The sequence below is a fragment of the Octopus bimaculoides genome, chromosome 4, assembly GCF_046866305.1.
Source record: "Octopus bimaculoides isolate indiv1 chromosome 4, ASM4686630v1, whole genome shotgun sequence".
Classification (NCBI taxonomy): Eukaryota; Metazoa; Mollusca; class Cephalopoda; order Octopoda; family Octopodidae; genus Octopus; species Octopus bimaculoides.
In genome coordinates, this window is record NC_142931.1 from 42,466,041 (window position 1) to 42,490,661 (window position 24,621).

The window sequence follows — 24,621 nt, forward strand, 5'->3', positions numbered from 1 at the left end:
AAAGAGAAAAATAACGAATCCACTCGGTTTTGATCAACTACATACGCGTTTCTGGATTAAAGAGGTGTAACATTTTATTTTTACTCACTTATTTCCGTCTTCAGTGTAGTATTTCAATTGTAAATTTGAGAGTACTAATAATTAAATACGTATTCGACCAAGCGACATCGAATAGCTAATATCCCAAAACCAGCACTTCCGAATTTATACAGACGAGTGAGAACTCGCGTTCTTCCCCAGTCACCCACGTGTGTTACGAGTAATCCCGCAGAAACTGCAGTTTACTATCAGGGAGTGAATTATATTTTCAATATTTACCCTTTATTATTATTATTATTATAAATATATATATATATATAAACTTACTTGGAAATGGAAATAAATTCCCTTTTCTCCCCTTCACCGTTTTCTCTCACTCTCCCTCTCCTCTTTTTCTCTCTCTCATTGCTCACACGAGACCATCGTCCATCTTTCTTTCCGTCACGTGACCATCTTTCTTTTCCTGCACGGACGTTCTAAGGACTGTACGTTTTCTATCTCTCTCTTCTATCTTTTCTCTTTTCAAAGAAAATATTTCTCCCAGCGTTCACTACCTTTCCCCTCATTCTGTTCTAACGACCCTCCATGTTTGTTTTCGTTCAGTTTCCTTGTATGCCTCCACTGTTCTGTTTTTGTTCCCAACTTTAATCCTCCATAAAATCCAAAATTTATTTTGGAAATTATGGGAGCAACTGTCTTCGAAGACTCATATTGTTGTTGAATGCTCGAAATGAGGAGTAGATAAATAGACAGCCGACAACTGATGAAGGGTCGTTCTTTGTGATACTTGTCCTGTTTCAATTTTTTTCTCGTATTTAACTCGCTTGTTTTCTAATTCATGTTGTTTACAGTTGGTGACGTCCGTACCCATATATGCATATATATATATATATATATATATATATATATATATATATATATATATATATATATATATATATATATATATATATAATTAAACATTGTGTAACATTAAAAGTTACATTAAAGAGGATTTGGACATATTAAACCGCCTCCCAAAAAAGAGTAAAGGAAAAAGAACGTATGGTCTCCTTTGATGTTGTAGACCTGTATACTAATATCTCCTATTATTATGGATTAGAAGCAATTCAGTTCTAGCTGGAAATATATATAGTGTCGGAAAAAAAACACCAGAGAACTCAGACTACAAGAACTTAAAAATATACTCGTCGACAGACACTACCCAACTTCGCTTATAGATGGTGGGATTAAACTTACGAAAAGAATTAATGTACATATACTAAGAGAGGTCAAGCAAAACACACCCACTATAAAAATATTACCTTATATTTCCACATACAACCCCAGAAACAACGAAGTATATAACACTATTATCCAAAACTTTCCAATGCTACATAAGGATCCTAAGCTGTATGAAATTCTACGCACCCATAAAATTATTAAAAGCAACAAACAACCAAAACCACTAAAGCAGATACTCACAAGTGCAAAACTATACTCGAAAATAACGGAAGCAAGAGTTAAAAAATGTGGACGACTGAACTGTGGAACACATCCCAACCTAATAGAAGGCTCAGAATTCCATTTTAAACAAGGACAAAAATTTTAAATTAAAACTGACTTCACTTGCGCCTCTGAAACTTTTATCTACGTCATAACATGTTCCTGCTGCAGTAGGAACTATATAGGTTCAACAGGAATGTCTCGAAGACGTAGGTCTACACTACACAGGCAACAAATATACCCCGCCCTCAATACCGTCAAATACCACTCAGTGGTCATATAAACAGATGTGCTAAGGAAGGCCATCCACAGTTCACAATATTCCCACTTCACCTATGCACGGAGAAGACCTCAACTCCGCTATGACTAAATAAAGTACGACTACATTTATTCAAAAATACAAACCAGCACTTACCATGAACATATAATGGACTTCACAAATAAAAAAACCCAACCAGAACAGGAGAAAAATGATTTACCCCCTCTTAGCTAAGAAATATATCCACTGATTATCCCTTTGGCTAAAGTCCATTATATTCACTGATTATCCCCCTTGAACTATATTCTCCCGTATAGCTGCAAAACTGTATCATACCTGCTTCTACGCAAGATTAAATCAAGAACTTGTTATGATTTCATAACATTATGTCATGATTAATGAAGCGAAACCGGTGGACTCTGTACATAGTGTAATGTATTAAATAATCTTTATCTGTGCTTTTTCACCTTATGTATGTATGTATGTATATTATATGTGGTGAGCAGTTTTTCTTTTAAGCATGTCATATTGAAAACACGACTATGCCCTAAATTAAATCCTTTTTTAAATTAAAGATTACTTGTATCTCCATATCAGGCCCGTATAGCTCATTTACAACAATGAAGTACCCAAATTCATATTTTTCATCATTTCCAGGCTTACCTTCAGGATTTGGCTTCTGTGCTGTCCTTTCTTTTAAGGGCAACTTATATCTATATAGATTTTCCCACGACAACTTGATCATCAGTGTTTAGCAGAGTGTTTATTGTTTAGTGTTTTGCTTCATCAGATTTGCAATTGTGACATTTGTGTGCTGTTTTGTTAAGTGCAGCCTGTTGTTGCATAAGCAATCTGCTATGCATGTGGAATTTCTAGAGGATATGGATGTATACGTACGTATGTATGGATGTATACATATGTACGTATATATTTGGATGTAAACGTACGTACGTGTGCACACATGCATATGTATGTATGTATACGTACGTACATATGTATGTATGTATGTATGTATGTATGTATGTAATGCTTTCTTATTCCACCCACAAAATCCTTCCATAGTCCAATTAGAATTAGAGTTTGGGTAAGGGTTCGTACATTACGGTACTTCCACATCTGTACACACATAAATAATGCTAAAAAAAAAAGGATAAAGCTCCATACCAAGTCATATAGATTCAAAAAGCCAGTTTCCCGGTTTCTCTGGTGTATATATTCCCCATTGGGCGGGACGCAGCAGGGTTTTTATTGTTAGCTGAGTGAACTGCAACAACGTGAAATGGGGTGTTTCGCTCAAGAACACAATGCATTGCTCGGTCTAGTAATGGAAATCACAATCTTATAACCATGAGTTCAACAACCTAACCATTAAGCCACGAGCCGGCACACTCACATATATAGACTACACTAAAATAAATACCGGCGATCCTCTCTCTTATTCTCGCTTCCAGACATTGTTATATCCCAATACTTGCATATACATACTCATTCCTTTCTCTTTTCTTAGCTCATCTCTAGTTTCTAACCATTTGCACAGTACTTCTATGTACAGCTGCCCTTTTTACACATATCACATGCTCACACCACCATAGTTATTTTGTCTTGTATAGAACATCTTATTCTCAGCAATATAAAACATATGTCACATCACTGTGAAAATATGCATGGATTGCAGCAAAACATCTTTGTAATCTTCAGAAAGAAAAACATCAAAAAGTGTTGTGCAAAGAAAGCTCACTAACACAATGAATAGGTCCAATATTATTGGTGCTTTAGTAAATATATACATTCAGTTGATCATTAATTAAACCGAATACAAGAATAATTGAATTTAAATAGATAATTAATCCAACGACAAAGTTGAGCACGTTAATGACAAGCTGAATATAATCAAAATTGTAATTAAACAGAAATGAATATTATAAATTAATTGCTGTGTGAATAACGAATTAATTAACAAGTCAATTAATGATTAAATACAGCATGTATCAATAAATGTATGGCAATACATGATGTAAAGAATTTCAGACAAATGCACATCTGATAGAGAAGGGAAAATATGAGAAGAAAAAGAGACATAAATCTGCAAACAGAAAATGGAAGCCTAATTGTGAATGCTTTGGGAAAAAATTAAGCAGTATAAATATTACAAAACATATCGACCCATAGATGGATATAATAAAAAAATGTATGAGAATGGTTGAAATCACATGGGATTAGAGACCTTGTAAATAACATTGATTTTTTTTTTTTTGTATAGAAACACAAATTTATTGATCCCAATTCTTCACGGGTACTTTATTCTATTGACTCTAGAAGGATGAAAGACAGAGTTAACTTGGATGAGATTTAAAATTTGAAACCAAACGGGATGTAATTAAATATCACAAAGACCACCCATCTCAAATGATAATAACTGCGTAAATGGTAATGACATGAATAGTTTAATTTGGATGATTAGAAAAGGAAATTTGCGAATTAGTTTTAATGTCAAAAGAATATACTTAATTAATTTAATTCTTTTTAACTCTCAAAGTTCCATAAGTTACGAGGTACATTCCAGAAGTTTTGAGAATTTTGTGAGGAGACGTAGTTATAGCTGTCCTAAATTATTGTAATTTTAGCATATCATTACCTGGATCTAGCCAGAGAGCTGAGGAGACTGTGAGAGACCAAGGCAACAATTATTCCTGTGGTAAGTGGTAAACTTGGTACAAGACCCAAAATGCTACCTAAAAGACTGAAAGACATTGGAATTGAAACTCGCATTGTCGACCTGCAGGAAAGTATCATCCTGTATTCTGCAAGAATCCTAAGAAAGATCCTTGAGATTTGAGGAAATTTAACACAAAGCCTCAAGATAAAATTACCTGCTAACTAATTTAGCATGCACTAGAATAATAATAATAATATTCTGCAGCATATTTGTTATGTAGACTGCTGTAAGATATGTTCTAGTGTGTAAATTCTTAAGGTATTGAAGTGAATCTTCAGGTAATTTGCAGTATTAACAATGTAATGTATAATTAAAGGTGCATAAAGAAAAATCACTAGTCTGCAAACAGACATTAATAGTGTAGTGCACAAGTTAACAAGCAAATTTATTATTGTAAATATGTCGTGATGAATATGTATATCCAATTATGTATGCAAACATGTAACCTCCTACCTAATTATTTATATACATATACAACTGAGACTTCCGCAATGTTTTACTGAGTCACCGGTTTGCTGAACAACCTGCATAGACGATTTTTTTTTCTAGTGATCCAAAAAGTGAAAACTATAAAGACCTTGTTACCAACTCGATATCAACTTTTCGTGATATTGGCACAAATATGAGCATCAAAATGCATTATCCTTTTAGTCATCTTGATCGTTTTCTTGAAAATCTCAGAGAAGATAGCGATGAACAAGGTGAATGATTCCGTCAGGACATCTAGATGGAAACTTGGTACCAAGAATGTCGGGATGTGGTAACGATGGCAGACTATTGCTGGTGTTTAAAACGAGATACTCCTGTTGCTCAACATTCATGGTACACAATGAAGCATAAATTTATTCCTTGAATTTTCTGCTAAAAATCTTTGCCAATGTGCATTTTCAATTTTGAATTTTTATTTGTACTTTGTTTTGCTTTGTGTTATGCTCTCTTTATTGATTTAGGTTATATGCCTCTTGTATGAATAAACTACTTACTCTATCAGAAAACTAGACTTGATAGAGAAAAACTGAAGTTATTTTTGAATTTGGCAGGCACAATCACTTAAGAATCCATTGAAATATTCCAGGCACCAGACAAAAAAAAATTTTTTTGCTGCCCAGTGTTATAAATGGATGATAATCCCAAGAGAAAAGTCTCCACCAGAGACTTGTGTAAATACACATTTTACTTTGAGCAACATTAATTATTCAATTCCAGCTTAACTAAGTGATTCACACACCAGCAAGTGGCCCACTTGGCACTGTGCATTTGTCACTGTTTTCATAAGTATAACCCTATATATATATCATGTTGTGAGTAACTTTAGTTTCTGAAGCTGACAAAGCAGAATGATGCTGAAACACATGTGCCCTACAATCCAATGACATGACTCACGACTCAAAAGAAAATGTGTTTACACAATTCTAGGTGGAGAATTTTCTGCCAGGACTATTCTTGCAGTAATAAGTTTTATCACGTCTGATTACACATGAATGTGTTAACCATGAATTCCTATGACTATATATAAATGCATGAGAGTGTGTGTGTGTACCCTTGTTTTGACAACATGTGTAAATGAGCATTACCATTATATAAATGATGTTGTTCGTTTCCAGTTCTTCCATGGGGAAATATTACCTTACTTGGAAACTGGTGAGGGCTAGTAATAGGAAGGGATTCTAACAACAGAAAACTTGCATCAACAAATTCCCTCTGAAGCATCCAACTATGGAAAAGTAGATGCCAAACAATGATGATGATGATGATGATGATGATATGTACACACATTCACATAGGTATACATTTGAAGGTGGCGAGCTGGCAGAAACATTAGCACACTGGGTGAAATGCTTAATGGCATTTCGTCTGTCTTTAAGTTCTGACTTGAAATTTCACCAAGATTGATTTTGCCTTTCATCCTTTCGGGGTCGATAAATTAAGTACCAGTTGTGTACTGGGTCGATTTAAGCAATTGGCCCCCTCACCCAAAATTTCGGGCCTTGTGCCTAAAGTAGAAAAGAAATAGGCATACATATGGATAGAAGAAAGTGTAGAGAGTATGATCAAAGTTGATAGTTTACTCTGAGCCTACAGTGTGCATCATCAGCTTTGAACAAATACATACTATCACATGTATTGTAATATTAAAGACAAACTGTGAATTCGCATGTATATGTGTATGAGTACATAAATACGCACACAAACACACATGCAAATGAGCATGCACTTATTCATTCACACACACACACACACACATACATACAATATGCTTGAGGATAGCTGTGTGAAAAAGTGCCACACCCTAGCGGTTGAGGGAACCTGTGGTAGAGGTAGACCCAGGAAGACCTGGGATGAGGTGGTGAAGCATGACCTTCGAACACTAGGCCTCACTGAGGTAATGATTAGTGACTGAGACCTTTGGAAATATGAGGTGTGTGAGAAGACCTGGCAAGCCAAGTGAGACCATAACCCGTGGCTTTTGCCAGGGGTGTAACCAGCCCACTTATGCATACCTTTCCTTCATTGGACACTAAACTCTGCCTGTGAAGACCTGTTGAGGCAAGTGAAATCGAAATTGAATCAAATTCGCAAATTTGATGACTGGCACCTGTGCCAGTGGAGTGCTAAGAGCACCATCCGAGCATGATTGTTGCCAGAGCAGCTGACTGGCTTCCGTGCCGGTGGCATGTAAAAAGCACCATTCATGCGAGGTTGTTGCCAGTGCCACGTAAAAAACACCATTTGAGCGTGGCCATTGTCAGTACTGCCTAACTAGCCCTTGTGCTGGTGGCACGTAAAAGCACCCACTACACTCTCAGAGTGGTTGGCATTAGGAAGGGCATCCAGCTGTAGAAACTTTGCCAGATTAGATTAGAGCCTGGTGCAGCCATCTGATTTGCCAGTCCTCAGTCAAATCGTTCAACCCATGCTAGCATGGTGTTTTAACATAACATCTATAATAAGTTGGATACAGTGATTACCTTTTTGTATTAATACTGTACACATCACTAATAGTTAATACATACATATATATATATATATATGTATAAAAGGTTATGTGTGCTAGAACTGGAGATAGCCATTCAAATTATCGATTAAAAGATATATTGTTATATTACCATCATTGTTTTAATGTCCACTTTTCCATGCTTGCATGGGTTTGATCAAGTTTATTGAAGCAGATATTCTACTGCCGGTTGTTCTTCCTATCACCAACCCTCACCTGTTTACAAGTGAGGTAATATTTGCCAATGGCTGGACATGCTTTTGTACAATATAGGAAACAAATGATACTTCTTATGCATTTGCATTTACACTGTAACAAACATCATCATCTTTATGTGTATATAAATATTTATTATTTAGATAGACTCCCAAGCAAAGAGAGAGTGAGAAAGATATTTGAGTACATACACACACATGCAGGTACGTGCACACACACACACACACACACACACACAAACAATCTGTTGGATTTTCTGCCAAGTGTTACAATTGTGAAGCTGGTTCAATGTTGAGCAGTTGCAGGCCATTTAACATAACTTGATGAACAGCAGTAAGAAGATGTAATCGAGCATACATCAAAGGTAAAAGATGTTGACGTGGCTCCTGTAATAATAATAATAATAATAATAATAAAGATGAAAATGATAATAATAATAATAATAATAATAATGATAGCGATAATAATAATTCTATAAAAAAACATTTGGAATATTACAAAAACAAACAACAGTGGGGTATTACATAAACATATAAACAATGATATCAAACAAGAGAATTATGACAAATCAAATTTCCCAGTAGGGAAGAAAATACCATCCAGGGTAACCAAGGAAACTCACAGACCCTGAGTTATCCTGACTTGGAACCCATAAGGATGGAGGAAGAGAGCACACCCTAAAAAATAAAAGTGGAGATAGGATAATGAGACAGAGCTACAAAAGGCAGGGATCCAACTGAGAGAAACAGAAAAGACAGTTCTGAATCAAAAACAGTGGAGAAAAGCTGTTGATAGCCTATACTCCATAGGGAGAAAAGGCCTTAAGTAAATAAGCATCTGGCTTGATACTTTTCTAACTCTGTTATCCATCGTCCTTAAATAATGCTAAAATAACTGAAACATCTGACAACTTTGATAAAGCGTAAATCTGATTCCTGGCAATACTAAATCAGTTTATAAAGTTCCATATTGTTGCAGAATTGTGCAATTCTTTACTACAAACAAACTGCCATGTTTGATATGTAGGGAAGGTGTGGGTTGTAATTCCATTTGCTGCACCAAGTGTAAGCAATGGACACATAAGAGATGCAGTGAAATAGTGGGAAGGTTATCAGATAAGGTTACTTTCGTGTGTGGCAGATGTGCATGAGGGACTTAAACTCTCTCAAATGCCCAGGAGCTTCTCTTGAAGTAGTAGATAATTTCTGTTATTTGGGTGACCAAATTAGTAATGATGGTGGATGTTCTGAAAGTATTGTTTCTAGAATAAGAATAGGGTGGAGGAAGGACTCTCACTCAGAGTGAAAGGTTGATTGTATGATGCTTGTGTGAGAACAGCTATGTTACAGGGTAGTGAGACATGGGCTCTGACTGCAGAGGACATGTGTAGGCTGGAGAGGAATGACAGTAGTATATTTCGTTGGATTTGCAACATCAGTGTGCATGACCACCAAAACACAACTGTGTTGAGAGAAAAGTTGGGCATAAGAGGGATTAAATCTGGTATGAAAGAGAGGAGGATGCGTCAGTTCGGACATGTGATGCACATGAGTGAAGACAGCTGTATACAGAAGTATCTGTCATTGAAAGTGGATGGTGCTGTGGAAGACATGGGATGAAGTTGTGAGGACTGATTTAGGATGTTGGGCCTCACGGAGGAAATAACAGTGGACCAAAATGTTTGGTGATATGAGATGCTAGAGAAAACCTGTTCACAAAACTTTCCATTTTGTCACTCTGTCTCTCCTCTGGTTTTCCTTCTGACTAGGTAACCAAGTATCTCCTTTACATCAGCACATTTGTTTCTGACCTCTTTCTCTCACTGTATAACCATGTACCTCCTCTATAGCAAGACACCTATTTCTGCCTCTCTATTTCTCTGTTACACTCTAACATTTCACCATTTGATACTGGATCAGCTCCTCTAAAGCCCCCTCTGTTGTGGCAAGACAACTGCTTCTGTCTCTCCGTATCTTTGTCACACTCTAACCTTTCATCCTCTGACACAAGTTCCCCTCCTCAAATGCCCTGCCCCTCTCATAATCCCTTGTCTTGTGACTTACTTGGTTACCCTGCCAGTGCTGGTGCCATATTAAAAAACATCCAGTCCACACTGTAATGTGGCTGGCGTCTGGAAAGACATCCAGCTGTAAAAATCTTGTCAAAACTAACTCTGCCTGTGCTACTGCCACGTAAAAAGCACTGAGTCTGCTCTGCAGAATGGCTGGTGTTAGGAAGGGCATCAAACTGAAAAACCCCTACCAAAACAGATACAGTAGCCTAGGGAAGTTTTTCTACTTTACTGGCTCCTGGCATCTGTCCTACCCATGCATGCATGGAAGATGGACGCGTTAAACGATGATGATGATGAAATCCCTGAGGTAGTAAACAAATTAGTGCAAGGTACAAAACAAGTATACTTACCCCAAGAACATGAACTCGACTGTAGTAGGAACTTAAGCAGTGACTTAATGACACCAAAAAACCAGCAACCTGAAGTATATATTAGATATTTGAAGTGAAACATTTAGCATTCATGTTCTTTTTTCAGACAAGGCTATGGAGAGAAGACAAAATAATAATAATAATAATCCTTTCTACTATAGGCACAAAGCCTGAAATTTTAGAGGAGGGGACTAGGTGATTACATTAACCCCAGTGTTTCACTGGTACTTAATTTATTGACCTCGACAGGATGAAAGGCAAAGTCAACCTTGGTGGAATTTGAACTTAGAACATAAAGGCAGACAAAATACCTCTAAGCATTTCTACCAACGTGCTAGTGATTCTGCCAGCTTGCCTCCTCCAAAATAAGAATAATAAAAATCCGTTCTGCTAAAGGCACAAGGCCTGAAATTTGGGGTGGGGGGAGAATAATAATAATCCGTTCTGCTAAAGGCACAAGGCCTGAAATTTGGGAGTTGATAGAATAATAATAATTCTTTCTGTTAAAGTCACAAGGCCTGAAACTTTTTGGTGGGAGGAGAGAATAATAATAATCATTTGTGTTAAAGGCACAAGGCCTGAAATGTTTTTTGGGGGAGAGAGAGAATAATAACAATTCTTTCTGCTAAAGGCACAAGGCCATAAGTTTTTTTGGTGGGGAGAGAGAATAATAATAATCCTTTCTGCTAAAGGCACAAGGCCTGAAATTTGGGAGTGGAGAGAATAATCATAATTCTTTCTGTTAAATGCACAAGGCCTGTAATTTGGGAGGGGGAAGAAGAATAATAATTCTTACTGTAAAAGGCACAGGGCCTCAAATTTTTTTGGTGGAGAGAGAGAATAATCATAATTCTTTCTGTTAAAGGCACAAGGCCTGAAATATGGGAGGGGGGAGAATAATAATAATTCTTTCTGTAAAAGGCACAGGGCCTGAAATTTTTTTGGTGGAGAGAGAGAATAATAATACTCCTTTGTGTTAAAGCACAAGGCCTAAACTTTGGGGATGGCGGAGAATAATAATAATTCTTTTTGTAAAAGGCACAAGGCCTGAAATTTTTTTGGTGGGGACAAAAATGATAATGATCATTTCTGCTAAAGGCACAAGGCCTGAAATTTGGGAGTGGGGAGTATAATAATAATTCTTTCTGTAAAAGGCACAAGGCCTGAAATTTTTTGGGTGGGGAGAGAGAATAATAATAATTCTTTCTGCTAAAGGCACAAAGCCTGAAATTTGGAGGTTGGGGAGAATAATAATATTCCTTTCTGCTAAAGGCACAAGGCCTGAAATTGTTTTTGTGGGGAGAGATAATAATAATAATCCAGTCTGCTAAAGGCAGAAGGCCTGTAATTTGGTAGTGGGGAGAATAATAATAATTCTTTGTGTTAAAGGCACAAGGCCTGAAATTTTTTAGGTGGGGAGAGAGAATAATAATCCTTTCTGCTAAAGGCACAAGGCCTGAAATTTAGGAGGGGGGGAGAATAATCATAATTCTTTGTGTTAAAGGCACAAGGCCTGAAATTTTTTTAGTGGGGAGAGAAAATAATTCTTTCTGCTAAAGGCACAAGGCCTGAAATTGAGGAGGGGAGGACAATAATAATAATCCTTTGAATTAAAGGCACAAAGCCTGAAATTTGTTTGGTGGGAGAGAGAATAATAATAATCCTTTCTGCTAAAGGAACAAGGCCTGAAATTTGGGAGTAGAGAGAATAATCATAATTCTTTCTGTTAAAGGAACAAGGCCTGAAATTTTTTTGGTGGGGAGAGATAATAATAATCCTCTCTGCTAAAGGCACAAGGCCTGAAATTTAGGAGGGGTGGAGAATAATAATATTCCTTTCTGCTAAAGGCACAAGGCCTGAAATTTAGGAGGGGTGGAGAATAATAATAAACCTTTGTGCTAAAGGCACAAGGCCTGAAACTTTTTTGTGGGAGACAGAATAATAATAATCCTTTCTGTTAAAGGGACAAGGCCTGAAATTTGGGAATGGGAAGAATAATAATAATCCTTTGTGTTAAAGGCCCGAGGCCTGGAATTTGGGAGTTGGGAGAATAATAATAAATCTTCCTGTTAAAGACACAAGGACTGAAACTTTTTGGTGGGAAGAGAGAATAATAATAATCCTTTCTGCTAAAGGCACAAGGCCTGAAATTTTTTTGCGGGGAGAGACAATAATAATAATCATTTCTGCTGAAGGCACAAGGACTGAAATTTGGGAGTGGAGAGAATAATCATAATTCTTTCTGTTAAAGGCACAAAACCTGAAATTTAGGAGGAGGGGGAGTATAATAATAATCCTCTCTGCTAAAAGCACAAGGCCTGAAATTTAGGAGGGGTGGAGAATAATAATAATCCTTTGTGCTAAAGGCACAAACCTGAAATTTTTTTGGTGGGAGAGAGAATAATAATAATCCTTTCGGCTAAAGGCACAAGGCCTGAAATTTAGGAGGATGGGGAGTATAATAATAATCCTCTCTGCTAAAGGCACGAGGCCTGAAATTTAGGAAGGCGGGGGGGGGGGAGAATAATAATAATCCTTTGTGCTAAAGGCACAAGGCCTGAAATTTAGGAGGGGTGGAGAATAATAATAAACCTTTGTGTTAAAGGCACAAGGCCTGAAATTTTTTTGGGAGGAGAGAGAATAATAATAATCATTTCTGCTAAAGGCACAAGACTTCAAATTTGGGAGTAGAGAGAATAATCATAATTCTTTCTGCTAAAGGCACAAGGCCTGAAATTTAGGAGGGGTGGTGAATAATAATATTCCTTTCTGCTAAAGGCACAAGGCCTGAAATTTAGGAGGGGTGGAGAATAATAATATTCCTTTCTGCTAAAGGCACAAGGCCTGAAATTTAGGAGGGGTGGAGAATAATAATATTCCTTTCTGCTAAAGGCACAAGGCCTGAAATTTAGGAGGGGTGGAGAATAATAATATTCCTTTTTGCTAAAGGCACAAGGCCTGAAATTTGTTTGGTGGGAGAGAGAATAATAATAATCCTTTCTGTTAAAGGGACAAGGCCTGAAATTTGGGAGTGGGGAGTATAATAATAATCCCTTGTGTTAAAGGCCCAAGGCCTGAAATTTGGGAGTTGGGAGAATAATAATAAATCTTTCTGTTAAAGGCACAAGGCCTGAAACTTTTTGGTGGGAAGAGAGAATAATAATAATCCTTTCTGCTAAAGGCACAAGGCCTGAAATTTAGGAGTGGTGGAGAATAATAATAATCATTTGTGTTAAAGGCACAAGGCCTGAAATGTTTTTGGGGGGAGAGAGAATAATAACAATTCCTTCTGCTAAAGGCACAAGGCCTGAAATTTAGGAGGTGTGGAGAATAATAATAAACCTTTGTGTTAAAGGCACAAGGCCTGAAATTTTTTTTAGGGGGAGAGAGAATAATAATCATTTCTGCTAAAGGTACAAGGATTGAAATTTGAGAGTGGAGAGAATATTCATAATTCTTTCTGTTAAAGGCACAAAGCCTGTAATTTGGGAGGGGGGAAAATAATAATGATTCTTACTGTTAAAGGCACAAGGCCTGAAATTTTTTTGGTGTGAGAAAGAATAATAATAATCCTTTGTGTTAAAGGCACAAGGCCTGAAATTTAGGAAGGGGGGAGAATAATAATAATTCTTTCTGTTACAAGCACAAGGCCTGAAATTTAGGAAGAAGGGGAGTATAATAATAATCCTCTCTGCTAAAGGCACAAGGCCTGAAATTTAGGAAGGCGGGAGGGGGGGAAAAATAATAATAATCCTTTGTGTTAAAGGCACAAGGCCTGAAATTTAGGAGGAGGGGGAGTATAATAATAATCCTCTCTGCTAAAGGCACAAGGCCTGAAATTTAGGAAGGCAGGGGGTGGAGAATAATAATAAACCTTTGTGTTAAAGGCACAAGGCCTGAAATTTTTTTTGGGGGGAAAGAGAATAATAATAACCCTCTGCGTTAAAGGCACAAGGCCTGAAATTTATTTGGTGGAGAGAGAGAATAATAACAATCCTTTCTGCTAAAGGCACAAGGCCTGAAATTTAGGAGGGGTGGACAATAATAATATTCCTTTCTGCTAAAGGCACAAGGCCTGAAATTTAGGAGGGGTGGAGAATAATAATATTCCTTTCTGCTAAAGGCACAAGGCCTGAAATTTAGGAGGGGTGGAGAATAATAATAATACATTGTGTTAAAGGCACAAGATCTGAAATTTTTTTGGGGGGAGACAGAATAATAATAATCCTTTCTGTTAAAGGGTCAAGGCCTGAAATTTGGGAGTGGGGAGTATAATAATAATCCTTTGTGTAAAAGGCACAAGGCCTGAAATTTGGGAGTTGGGAGAATAATAGTAATCCTTTTTGCTAAAGGCACAAGGCCTGAAATTTAGGAGGGGTGGAGAATAATAATAATCATTTGGTTTAAAGGCACAAAGCCTGAAATGTTTTTGGAGGAAGGGGGGATAAAAACAATCCTTTCTGCTAAAGGCACAAGGCCACAAGTTTTTTTGGTGGGGAGAGAGAATAATAATAATCCTTTCTGCTAAAGGCACAAGGCCTGAAATTTTTTTCGTGTGAGAAAGAATAATAATAATCCTTTGTGTTAAAGGCACAAGGCCTGAAATTTAGGAGTGGGGGAGAATAATAATTCTTTGTGCTAAAGGCACAAGGCCTGAAATTTAGGAGGGGTGGAGAATATTAATAATCCATTGTGTTAAAGGCACAAGACCTGTAATTTGGGAGGGGGGGAGAATAATAATAATTCTTACTGTTAAAGGGACAAGGCCTGAAATTTTTTTGGTGTGAGAAAGAATAATAATAATCCTTTGTGTTGTAGGCACAAGGCCTGAAATTTAGGAGGGGGGGGGGAGAATAATAATAATTCTTTGTGCTATATGCAAAAATCTGAAATTTTTTGGTAGGAGAGAGAATAATAATAATCCTTTCTGCTAATGGCACAAGGCCTGAAATTTAGGAGGGGTGGAGAATAATAATAATCCTTTGTGTTAAAGGCACAAGGCCTGAAATTTAGGAGGGGGGGGGAGAATAATAATAATTCTTTGTGCTAAAGGCACAAAACTGAAATTTTTTTGGTGGGAGAAAGAATAATAATAATCCTTTCTGCTAAAGGCACAAGGCCTGAAATTTAGGAGGGGTGGAGAATAATAAAAATTCTTTGTTTTAAATGCACAAGGCCTGAAATTTGTTTGGTGGGAGAGAGAATAATAATAATCTCTTGTGTTAAAGGCACAAGGCCTGAAATCTTTTTGGTGGAGAGAGAGAATAATAATACTCCTTTGTGTTAAAGCACAAGGCCTAAACTTTGGGGATGGCGGAGAATAATAATAATTCTTTTTGTAAAAGGCACAAGGCCTCAAATTTTTTTGGTGGGGAGAAAGAATGATAATGATCCTTTCTGCTAAAGGCACAAGGCCTGAAATTTGGGAGTGGGGAGTATAATAATAATTCTTTCTGTAAAAGGCACAAGGCCTGAAATTATTTTGATGGGGAGAGAGAATATTAATAATCCTTTCTGTTAAAGGCACAAGGCCTGAAATTTAGGAGGGGTGGAGAATAATAATAATCCTTTGTGTAAAAGGCACAAGGCCTGAAATTTTTTGGGTGGGGAGAGAGAATAATAATAATTCTTTCTGCTAAAGGTACAAGGCCTGAAATTTAGGAGGGGTGGAGAATAATAATAATCCTTTGTGTTAAAGGCAAAAGACCTGAAATTTGTTTGTGGCGTGAGAGAATAATAATCCTTTCTGCTAAAGGCAGAAGGCCTGAAACTTGGAGGTGGGGGAGAATAATAATATTCCTTTCTGCTAAAGGCACAAGGCCTGAAATTTAGGAGGGCTGGAGAATAATAATAATCCTTTGTGTTAAAGGCAGAAAGCCTGAAATTTTTTGGGTGTGAGACAGAATAATAATAATGCTTTGTGTTAAAAGCACAGGCCTGAAATTTAGGAGGGGGGAGAATAATAATAATTCATTCTCTTAAAGGCACAAAGCCTGAAATTTTTTTTGTGGGGAGAGATAATAATAATAATCAAGTCTGCTAAAGGCAGAAGGCCTGTAATTTGGTAGTGGGGAGAATAATAATAATTCTTTGTGTTAAAGGCACAAGTCCAGAAATTTTTTTGGTGGGGAGAGAGAATAATAATCCTTTCTGTTAAAGGCACAAGGCCTGAAATTTAGGAGGTGAGGGGAATAATAATAATTCTTTCTGTTATAGGCACAAGGCCTGAAATTTTTTTGGTTGGGAGAGAGAATAATAATAATCCTTTCTGCTAAAGGCAGAAGGCCTGAAATTTAGGAGGGGTGGAGAATAATAATAATCCTTTGTGTTAAAGGCACAAGGCCTGAAATTTTTTGGGGGGGAAACAGCATAATAATAATCTTTTGTGTTAAAGGCAGAAGGCCTGAAATTTTTTTGGTGGGGAGAGAGAATAATAATCCTTTCTGCTAATGGCACAAGGCCTGAAATTTGGGAGTGGGGAGAATAATAATAATTCTTTCCCTTATAGGCACAAAGCCTGAAATTTTGTTGGTGGGGAAAGAGAATAATAATAATCCCTTCTGCTAAAGGCACAAGGCCTGAAATTTACGAGGGGTGCAGATTAATTATAATCCTTTTTGTTAAAGGCACAAGGCCTGAAATTTTTTTTGTGGGAGAGAGAATAATAATAATCCTTTGTGTTAAAGGCACAATGCCAGAAATTTTTTTTGGTGGGGAGGGAGAATAATAATGATCCTTTCTGCTAGAAGCACAAGGACTCAAATTTAAGAGGGGTGGAGAATAATAATAATACTTTGTGTTAAAGGCACAAGGCCTGAAATTTTTTGTTGGGGAGAGAGAATAATAATGATCCTTTCTGCTAAAGGCACAAGGTCTGAAATTTGAGGGTGGGGGGAGAATATTAATAATTCTTTCTGCTAAAGGCACAAGGCCTGAAATTTAGGAGCGGGGGGGGGGGGAGAATAATAACAATCCTTTCTGCTGAAGGCACAAGGCCTGAAATTTGTGGGGGAAGAATAATAATAATTATTTCCGCTAAAAGCACAAGGCCTGAAATTTTGTGGGAGGGGTCAGTCGATTAGATCAACCTCAGTATCACAACTGGTACTTAATTTATTTTCCCCGAAAGGATGATATGCAAAGTAGACCTTGGTGCAATTTGAACTCAGAATATAGTGACTGGTGAAATACCACTAAGCATTTCGTTTAGCATGCTAACAATTCTGTCAGCTCGCCACCTTAATAGTAATAATAATAATAATAATAATAATTATAATAAAAATGAGCCTCTCTACTATAACAGTAATTCATAAAAATAACATATTTACACACTAATAGCAAAGAATGATATCAGTATAAATCAGGTTCAAGATGCCAAGCTTCAAAATTTGAAGGTCATTCTTATAAATCTTAAAATAGTTTATATACTACTTTTACCCTTTCCACCTGTTCTTCTTCTTTTGGTAGAATTAAACATGATTAAATACATATCGTCGATAAATAGATTAGTTTTTTGTCTTAGCAGCATTCACTAAATTATAATGCTGTTCTGGAAGTTAATGATCACCTCACAGCATACTTTTCAATTCAACTTCTACTTCAAGAAATGCTTTGGAATGTGAAATATACCAATGTAAGCTAATATCTTTTAGATGGGGATGATGGGTGGTTGGTGTTTTTTTTAACAGTTAAATTATAAGGGATTCTTATGTTAGCTTGCAGCAGTGAAATAAAAAATAGTGGTAAGAATAAACATTAACCATGACAAAACTGGATTCGAAACTTGACACCCAGAGAGATGTCAATCAAATTTTGTTGGTTAGCTGAATTCAGTTAGTTAGAGACTCATCCAGCCTAGACCTCTGGGAGAGAAAAAATATTCCTCAAAGTTGTGTATTCCCTCACAAATAGTCACAAAAAGTATCCACTTATAGACTGGGAAGAGAGAATAAAATCATATTTCATTTGACCATGGAAACTTATGGAAATATCAGTGCTCAGAATGATATGCCTTCAATGAATGAAGCAGATAAAATTTATAAGATTTAGCACTAAATCTGGAAAAGAGATCTCAGAATGCATGTTTTTCATAGAGAAATCACTACAAGGATTCTTGGATGGTAAGTTTTTTTATGTCAACATTTGAGATTCATGATTCTTCTGAACTAGTTAGAATAACGGAATTATTGTCTGAAACTCAAAGAAGGATGAGTGCTTTTCACAAATAGGTTTATCTAATTCAGTACCATGTTCTTCAGAATTCAAATTTTGCCAAGTAAAACTTTACTATTGATATCTTTGTGACTGAGAAAGTAATTTCTATTAATATCTGACTTGGTGTGTAAAAGAAGAAGAGCCATTATCAAATATAATTGTTAAATTACCTTATGAGTTTGAATATTTAAATATAAACAATCTCCAATGGTAGGGACAGTGCTCTGTATCAAACTGGGGTATGGTTCCACAAAATTATAAAGAAGTGTCCATTCTTCCTGAAAGTAAAAAAAAAAACAAAACAAAAACAAACAAGAAATATTGAATAAAAGATTCATGCATTTGTTTTATTATTTAATTATTTTTTGTATTTTAAATAAGGAAACTATGATTAGATGATATAGCTGACATATGTAAATGGGTGGGGTTGCCAATTATACATTAAACAATAAGGTATTGTTCTGGATCACTAGAGTAGTACTGATTTTATAGTTATACAGACAGAGGTGCAGGTGTGGCTGTGTGGTAAGAAGCTTGCCTCCCAATTACATGGCTTCAGGTTTAGTCCTACTCTGTGGCACTTTGGGCAAGTATCTTCTACTATAGCCTCAGGCTGACCAAAGCTTTGTGAATGGATTTGGTAGATGCAAACTGAAAGAAGCCTATTTTGTGTGTGTGTGTGTGTGTGTGTGTGTTTGTGCCTTTGTTTGTTCCCCACCACCGCTTGACAACCAGTGTTAGTGTGTTTACATCCCCATAACTTAGTAGTTCAACAAAAGAGAATAAGCACAAGGCTTTAAAAAAATAAGCCCTAGGGTTGATTTGTTTGACTAAAAATCGTTCAAGGCAGTGCCCTAGCATGGCCACGGTCAAGTGACTGAAATAAGTAAAAGATATACAAAGGAAGAGATTCCTGCTGTCACTACCAGAATCTCTAGCATACAGAGGGTCACATCTGTTCATGTGGATAGCTACCTATAAACTATGAAACTGACCTTGGTTAAACAGTAAAAAAAGGGTAAAAACCCATACAGTCATAAATGACCATGGGATTGCACCTAGAAAGTTACCCTCTGAGGCACAAGTCTGGGAAAGGTTGTTTAAGGAAGACCAGCAGTGGCCCATGCACAACAGCCACCCCTCTCTACACCATTGATGTTATCCAAGGGAAAAGCAAAGACCAATACAGCTTGGCACTAGGGATATCACAACTCATTTCTAGAGCTGTGTGAACTGGAGCAACATGAAATAAAGTGTCTTGCTCAAGAACACAACACACAGCCTGGTCTGGGAATCGAACTCACTACTTCATGATTGTGAGCCTGACACTCTAACTACTGAGCCATGCACTTTCACCGGGTTGGACAATACCAATAGCAATAACTTACCTCAAGTTTAAGAAGACTCATATCACACTGCGACAGGCTAGGCAAACTAGGGTAAATACCTGAAGTGGAAAATTAAAGTATGATGAAACTGAGCACAAAATAAGAAAGCATGTAACTTTGTCATGTCTGGCAACACATAATACAATCATCTAAATTATTTAAACATTACTCTTTCTTCTACATAGATATACACAGACATGCATACACATCTAAACAGATATGCAAGTATGCAGACATATACAAAAACGTATGCACACAGCAAAGGAAAGTATGGAAGAAATTATCATGTTATTGCTAAGAATGTAACACAAGAAAAATCAGAAGACCCAATCTTTAGTAATGTGAGAGTGATAATCATCATTATCAACATTTAACGGCTGTTTTCTATGCTGGCATGGGTCAGATGGCTTAACAGGAACTGACAAGGTTAGGAGTTGTACCAGGTTCTATAGTTTGTTTTGGCTTGGTTTCTATGGCCAGATGCCTTCCTAAGAGCAACCACTTTAGTGGTGCTTTTTACCAATGGTAATAATAATTTCTTACAGAAGCACAGGGACAGAAATTTTGGGCATAGGAACAATGGATTATATCAACTATAGTATCTTGACTGATGGTGCTCTATTTTAACTTGTCTGCTTCTCTATATTTATCAAACTAAATACTGCAAGGCATTTAGTCCTGCCAATCCACTGTTAATGATAAATGACAACAACAGCAACAAAAATAATAATGCTCACCGTTTTTAACATCTTCATCAAATTTCCGAAAAAGCATTGCTAGACGAGCACAATTATACATGACAAAAGGGCCACCACAATTGTCAACATGATCTTCCATATTTTTTGATGTATCAGACAGGTTTAACTTGAGCTGTTGAGAGAAAATATAATTTCTTCATCTTAGATTACATTATCATGTATAGTGTGTCTTTTAGAAGTTTTGAAATTGTTTTTTGATATGTTAGACTGAAGTGGTGCAGAAGTGCACATGGATTTTTACTTTGCAGGCCCTTTTAGACTGGTGAGGTCAAATCTTACAGATTGTATTCTTCAAGATTAATAGATGTAGGTATAGCAGCATGAATAAGGTGTTTGTTTTCTACTGCACAGTTTTGAGTTCTTAAGTTTTATCTCACTGTATGACATCTTGGGCAAGTTTCTTATTACAGCCTCAAGCTGAGTTTAATTGGTAGACAAAGACTGTATGGAAGCCTATAGTGTGTGTATGTGTGTGTGTGTGTGTGTGTGTGTTTATGTAAGAGAGAGAGAGAGATCACAAGTGAGGGTTAATACATGTGCAACTTGAAGAATGTTGACATTCCATGAAAGAAAAAATGAGGCAGAGGTTTAAAAATGCTATTACATTTTTGGCCATGACGGAGATTCTAACACAGCCACTTGGCTTGCAAGAAATAACAGCCAAACATCTCCCAAATCACAACCTGCCATAAAAAATGAAAGGACACATTAGACATTGTAGTTCTTGATATACAGACAAGTTTGTCATGGCTGCAATGCCTTCAATCATAGGTCTGTTTCATTGGAGTTGATCTGGGCCTAAACAACAACAACAAATTTCTGCTCATGCAAAAAGGAAGATGGTATGAAGCCTATGTAAAGAATATGAGATACAGCATGGTAATGAGACAGCCAAGGCTGGAGAGTAACCACTCGAAATGGTCCATTTGAAAGGTAATATTGGTTCACAAATGGCCTGAGAGAGTGCCAGGGTGTGAAAGGGATCAGCTGATATAATCAACAGTTGTAGACACGATGGTATGAACACATGAATGATACACAATGTTGTTGTTGCTGTCACTGTCTTCATTGCTTTCTATTCTTGCATGGGTTGGACAGATTTCATTGAGGCAGGTTTTCTAAGGCCAAGTATCTTTCCTGTTGCCAACCCCTGTCTATAGTATTTCTCCCTGGTCAGGCACATTTTCACAGAATATATTGGAAATGAATATTATCATTTGTATGACTGTGGCATTCATTTACAACAATCATGCAATGTCAAAACAAGGCACAAACACGTACGCATTTTCACTCACTCACACATGATGGGATTCCACATAGCTTCCATCTACCAAATGCACTCAAAAGGCTTTGGTTGGCCCGGGACTGTAGTAGAAGACACTTGCCAAGGTGCCATGCGATGGGATTGAACATGAAACCATGTGGCTGGGAAGTAAACTTCTTACCCACACAGCCACACCTGCATACTGAATAACAGTGGGAGATGAAGATACAGATAGCAAAAAGAAAACCTAGGTATATGAAGTACTGGTTTCAAATTATGGCACAAGGCCAGCAATTTAGAGGGAGGCAGTAAGTCAATTACATCGACCCAAGTGTTTAACAGGTATTTATTTTATCGCTCCTAAAAGGATGAAAGGCAAAGCCAACCTCAGCGGAATTTGAACACAGAACATAGACAGACGAAATGCGCTAAGCATTTTGCCCAGCATGCTAACAATTCTGCCAGTCTGTCACCTTAAGGTAAATGAAATATTGAGGTTAAATTATAATTTGTTGGCCCTCCCTTATGTGATGATACATGATTAAGGAGAGCAGTAAAGCAGTACTATAGACTTCTCCAACTCATATCAGCAAAGAAAAGTGGTATTAAAATCATGATGAAGTATTACCTACTTCATAGGTTTAGTGAGAAAAACATTCAGTTCTAGAAATATTCAATTCAACAAAATGGCAAAGGAACAAATTTTCAAAAATACCAACCAATATTCATTAGTGACAAAGTTGTTTACAGCAGTGGCACAGTGAATTAGATACTTTCTTCAGGGTAACGCTGATCGTTAACAATCTCATGGTACATTAACTTTTTAGCATTTAAACTAGCCATATCTAGACAAAATAGTCAACCAATTTTATATTCAAACTGGCTAGTTCTGGCCCCTCACACCTACCCTACAATGTCATTCTAAAAAAACAATCACTTCATCAAAATTTCAAAGCCACAAGATTATGTATGATTAATTCAAAACAATGTGAATAAATAAAAATTACATTTGACAAAGTAATCTGAATGCTAAGATGTTAAATTAATTCAGTAAATCCAGTATAATCCTGATTTTGAGTCATCATTGTCATTTGATGTCTGTTTTCCATGTTGACATGAGTTAACTGGTGAGTCAGAAGACTGCACCAAGCTTCAATGTCAGTTAACAATGGAGAAGTCTTTACTACTGCATTATTGCTCCCCTTAATATTGTGTCATCAAGAAAGGAAGGGCCATCAAATTATTTAGCTCATGTCTAATCAAAAGAAATCAATGGTTAAATATCAAAGAATATCAGATTCATAAACAGAAGGATACAAAATTGAAATGTATAGAAAAATTGCTGCACCGAAGATCTGTCTAAATCATAACAGATTAAAAACAAAAAAAAAAAAATCCAGATATTTTAAGCTAAGGATTATTGTGATAAAAAGGGCCGTATTATAAAGTTATTCTTACTGGGTTACGGCAGTTAGTGCTGAGAATTTCGAACTTCATGCAAGCTTCAGTCAGATTCTTTATCATGTGGTCCCATTCAATGCCTGTAAATTAAGGGAAAAAGTGAGAAGCAGATAAGAAATTATAAAAGAATGAAAGCAATGTTTTTAATTTCATTCTATCTTGCAGCAGAATATTAAATGCAACCATAGAGTAAATGGTTGGGATAAACAATAAAATGTTGGACTATTTTTTAAACATGAAAGTCATTCTTTTGTTTCACATTCTCATCCTGCTAGCAATTTATTAGAGTCCATTTAATACATTCATTCCTTTTACCAAAGGTCCTTATATTCTCTCTCTTTCTCTCATATATATTTATATATAGTTAAAGATGTGCATTTCACGTACTGGTGTGTATGTGTGTGTGCAAATGCTTGGGCCTGTGTGTGTGTGTGTGGGAATGTTTATGTCTATGAGTACAAGTAACCTAGTGTGTGCGTGTATATAGAAGACCTGTCAAGCCAAGTGAAATTGTAGTTGTAGCTGATGCTGGTGTCATGTGTGCCAGTGACACGTAAAAAGCAGCTTTTGAATGTTGGGCCACATGGAGGAAAAGTGGCTGATGCTGGTGGCACATGAAAATTTCCTTTTGAGTGTTGGACTTCACAGAGGCAATGACTGAGACCTTTAGTATTATGTTGTGTTTGTGAAGACCTATCAAGCCAAGTAAAATCACAGTCATGGCAGATAATGGTTTCATGCAGGTACCTGTGCTGGTGGCATCTAAAAGTGCCCACGACAATGACTTCATTTAACTCAACAGGTCTTCACAAGCACAGTTTATTGTCCAATGATTGAAAAGTACTATTAAATGGGCTGGTTATGCTGTACTATCATAGGTCATGGTTACAATCTCACTTGGCTTGCCGAGTCTTCTAAAGCACAACATATCTCCAAAGGTCTTGGTCACTCGTCATTGCCTCTATGAGGCCCAACATTCAAAGGTCGTGCTTCACTACCTCATCCCAGGTTTTCCTGGGTCTACCTCTTCCACAAGTTCCCTCTACTGCTAGGGTGTGACACTTTTTCACACAGCTACCCTCATCCATACGCAACACATGACCATACCAGCACAGTCGTTTCTCTTGCACACCACATCTGATGCTTCTTATGTCCAACTTTTCTCTCAGAGTGCTTACACACTGTCATATATGCATACTGACATTACACATCCAGCGGAGCATACTAGCTTCATTTCTTGCAAGCCTACACATGTCCTCATCAGTTACGGCCCATGTTTCACTGCCATGTAGCATGGCTATTTGCACACGTGTCATACAATCTACCTTTTACTCTGAGCAAGAGGCCCTTTGTCACCAGCAGAGGTAGGAGCTCTCTGAAC

General features: G+C 36.9%; 1 protein-coding gene across 1 annotated transcript in view; it reads right to left on the reverse strand.

Moving 5' to 3' along the window:
- Positions 1–7,823: 7,823 nt before the first annotated feature.
- Positions 7,824–24,621, reverse strand: part of LOC106881746 (DALR anticodon-binding domain-containing protein 3) — a 37,607-nt gene continuing 20,809 nt past the window's right edge. The window contains exons 8-13 of the mRNA XM_014932239.3: positions 23,238–23,320; positions 20,495–20,627; positions 19,758–19,816; positions 18,540–18,647; positions 10,135–10,203; positions 7,824–8,096 (exon numbers count right to left, since the gene is read on the reverse strand). Coding sequence (XP_014787725.2) covers positions 7,977–8,096; positions 10,135–10,203; positions 18,540–18,647; positions 19,758–19,816; positions 20,495–20,627; positions 23,238–23,320 — 572 coding nt within the window. The 3' untranslated portion in view covers positions 7,824–7,976. The remainder of the gene's footprint in view (positions 8,097–10,134; positions 10,204–18,539; positions 18,648–19,757; positions 19,817–20,494; positions 20,628–23,237; positions 23,321–24,621) is intronic.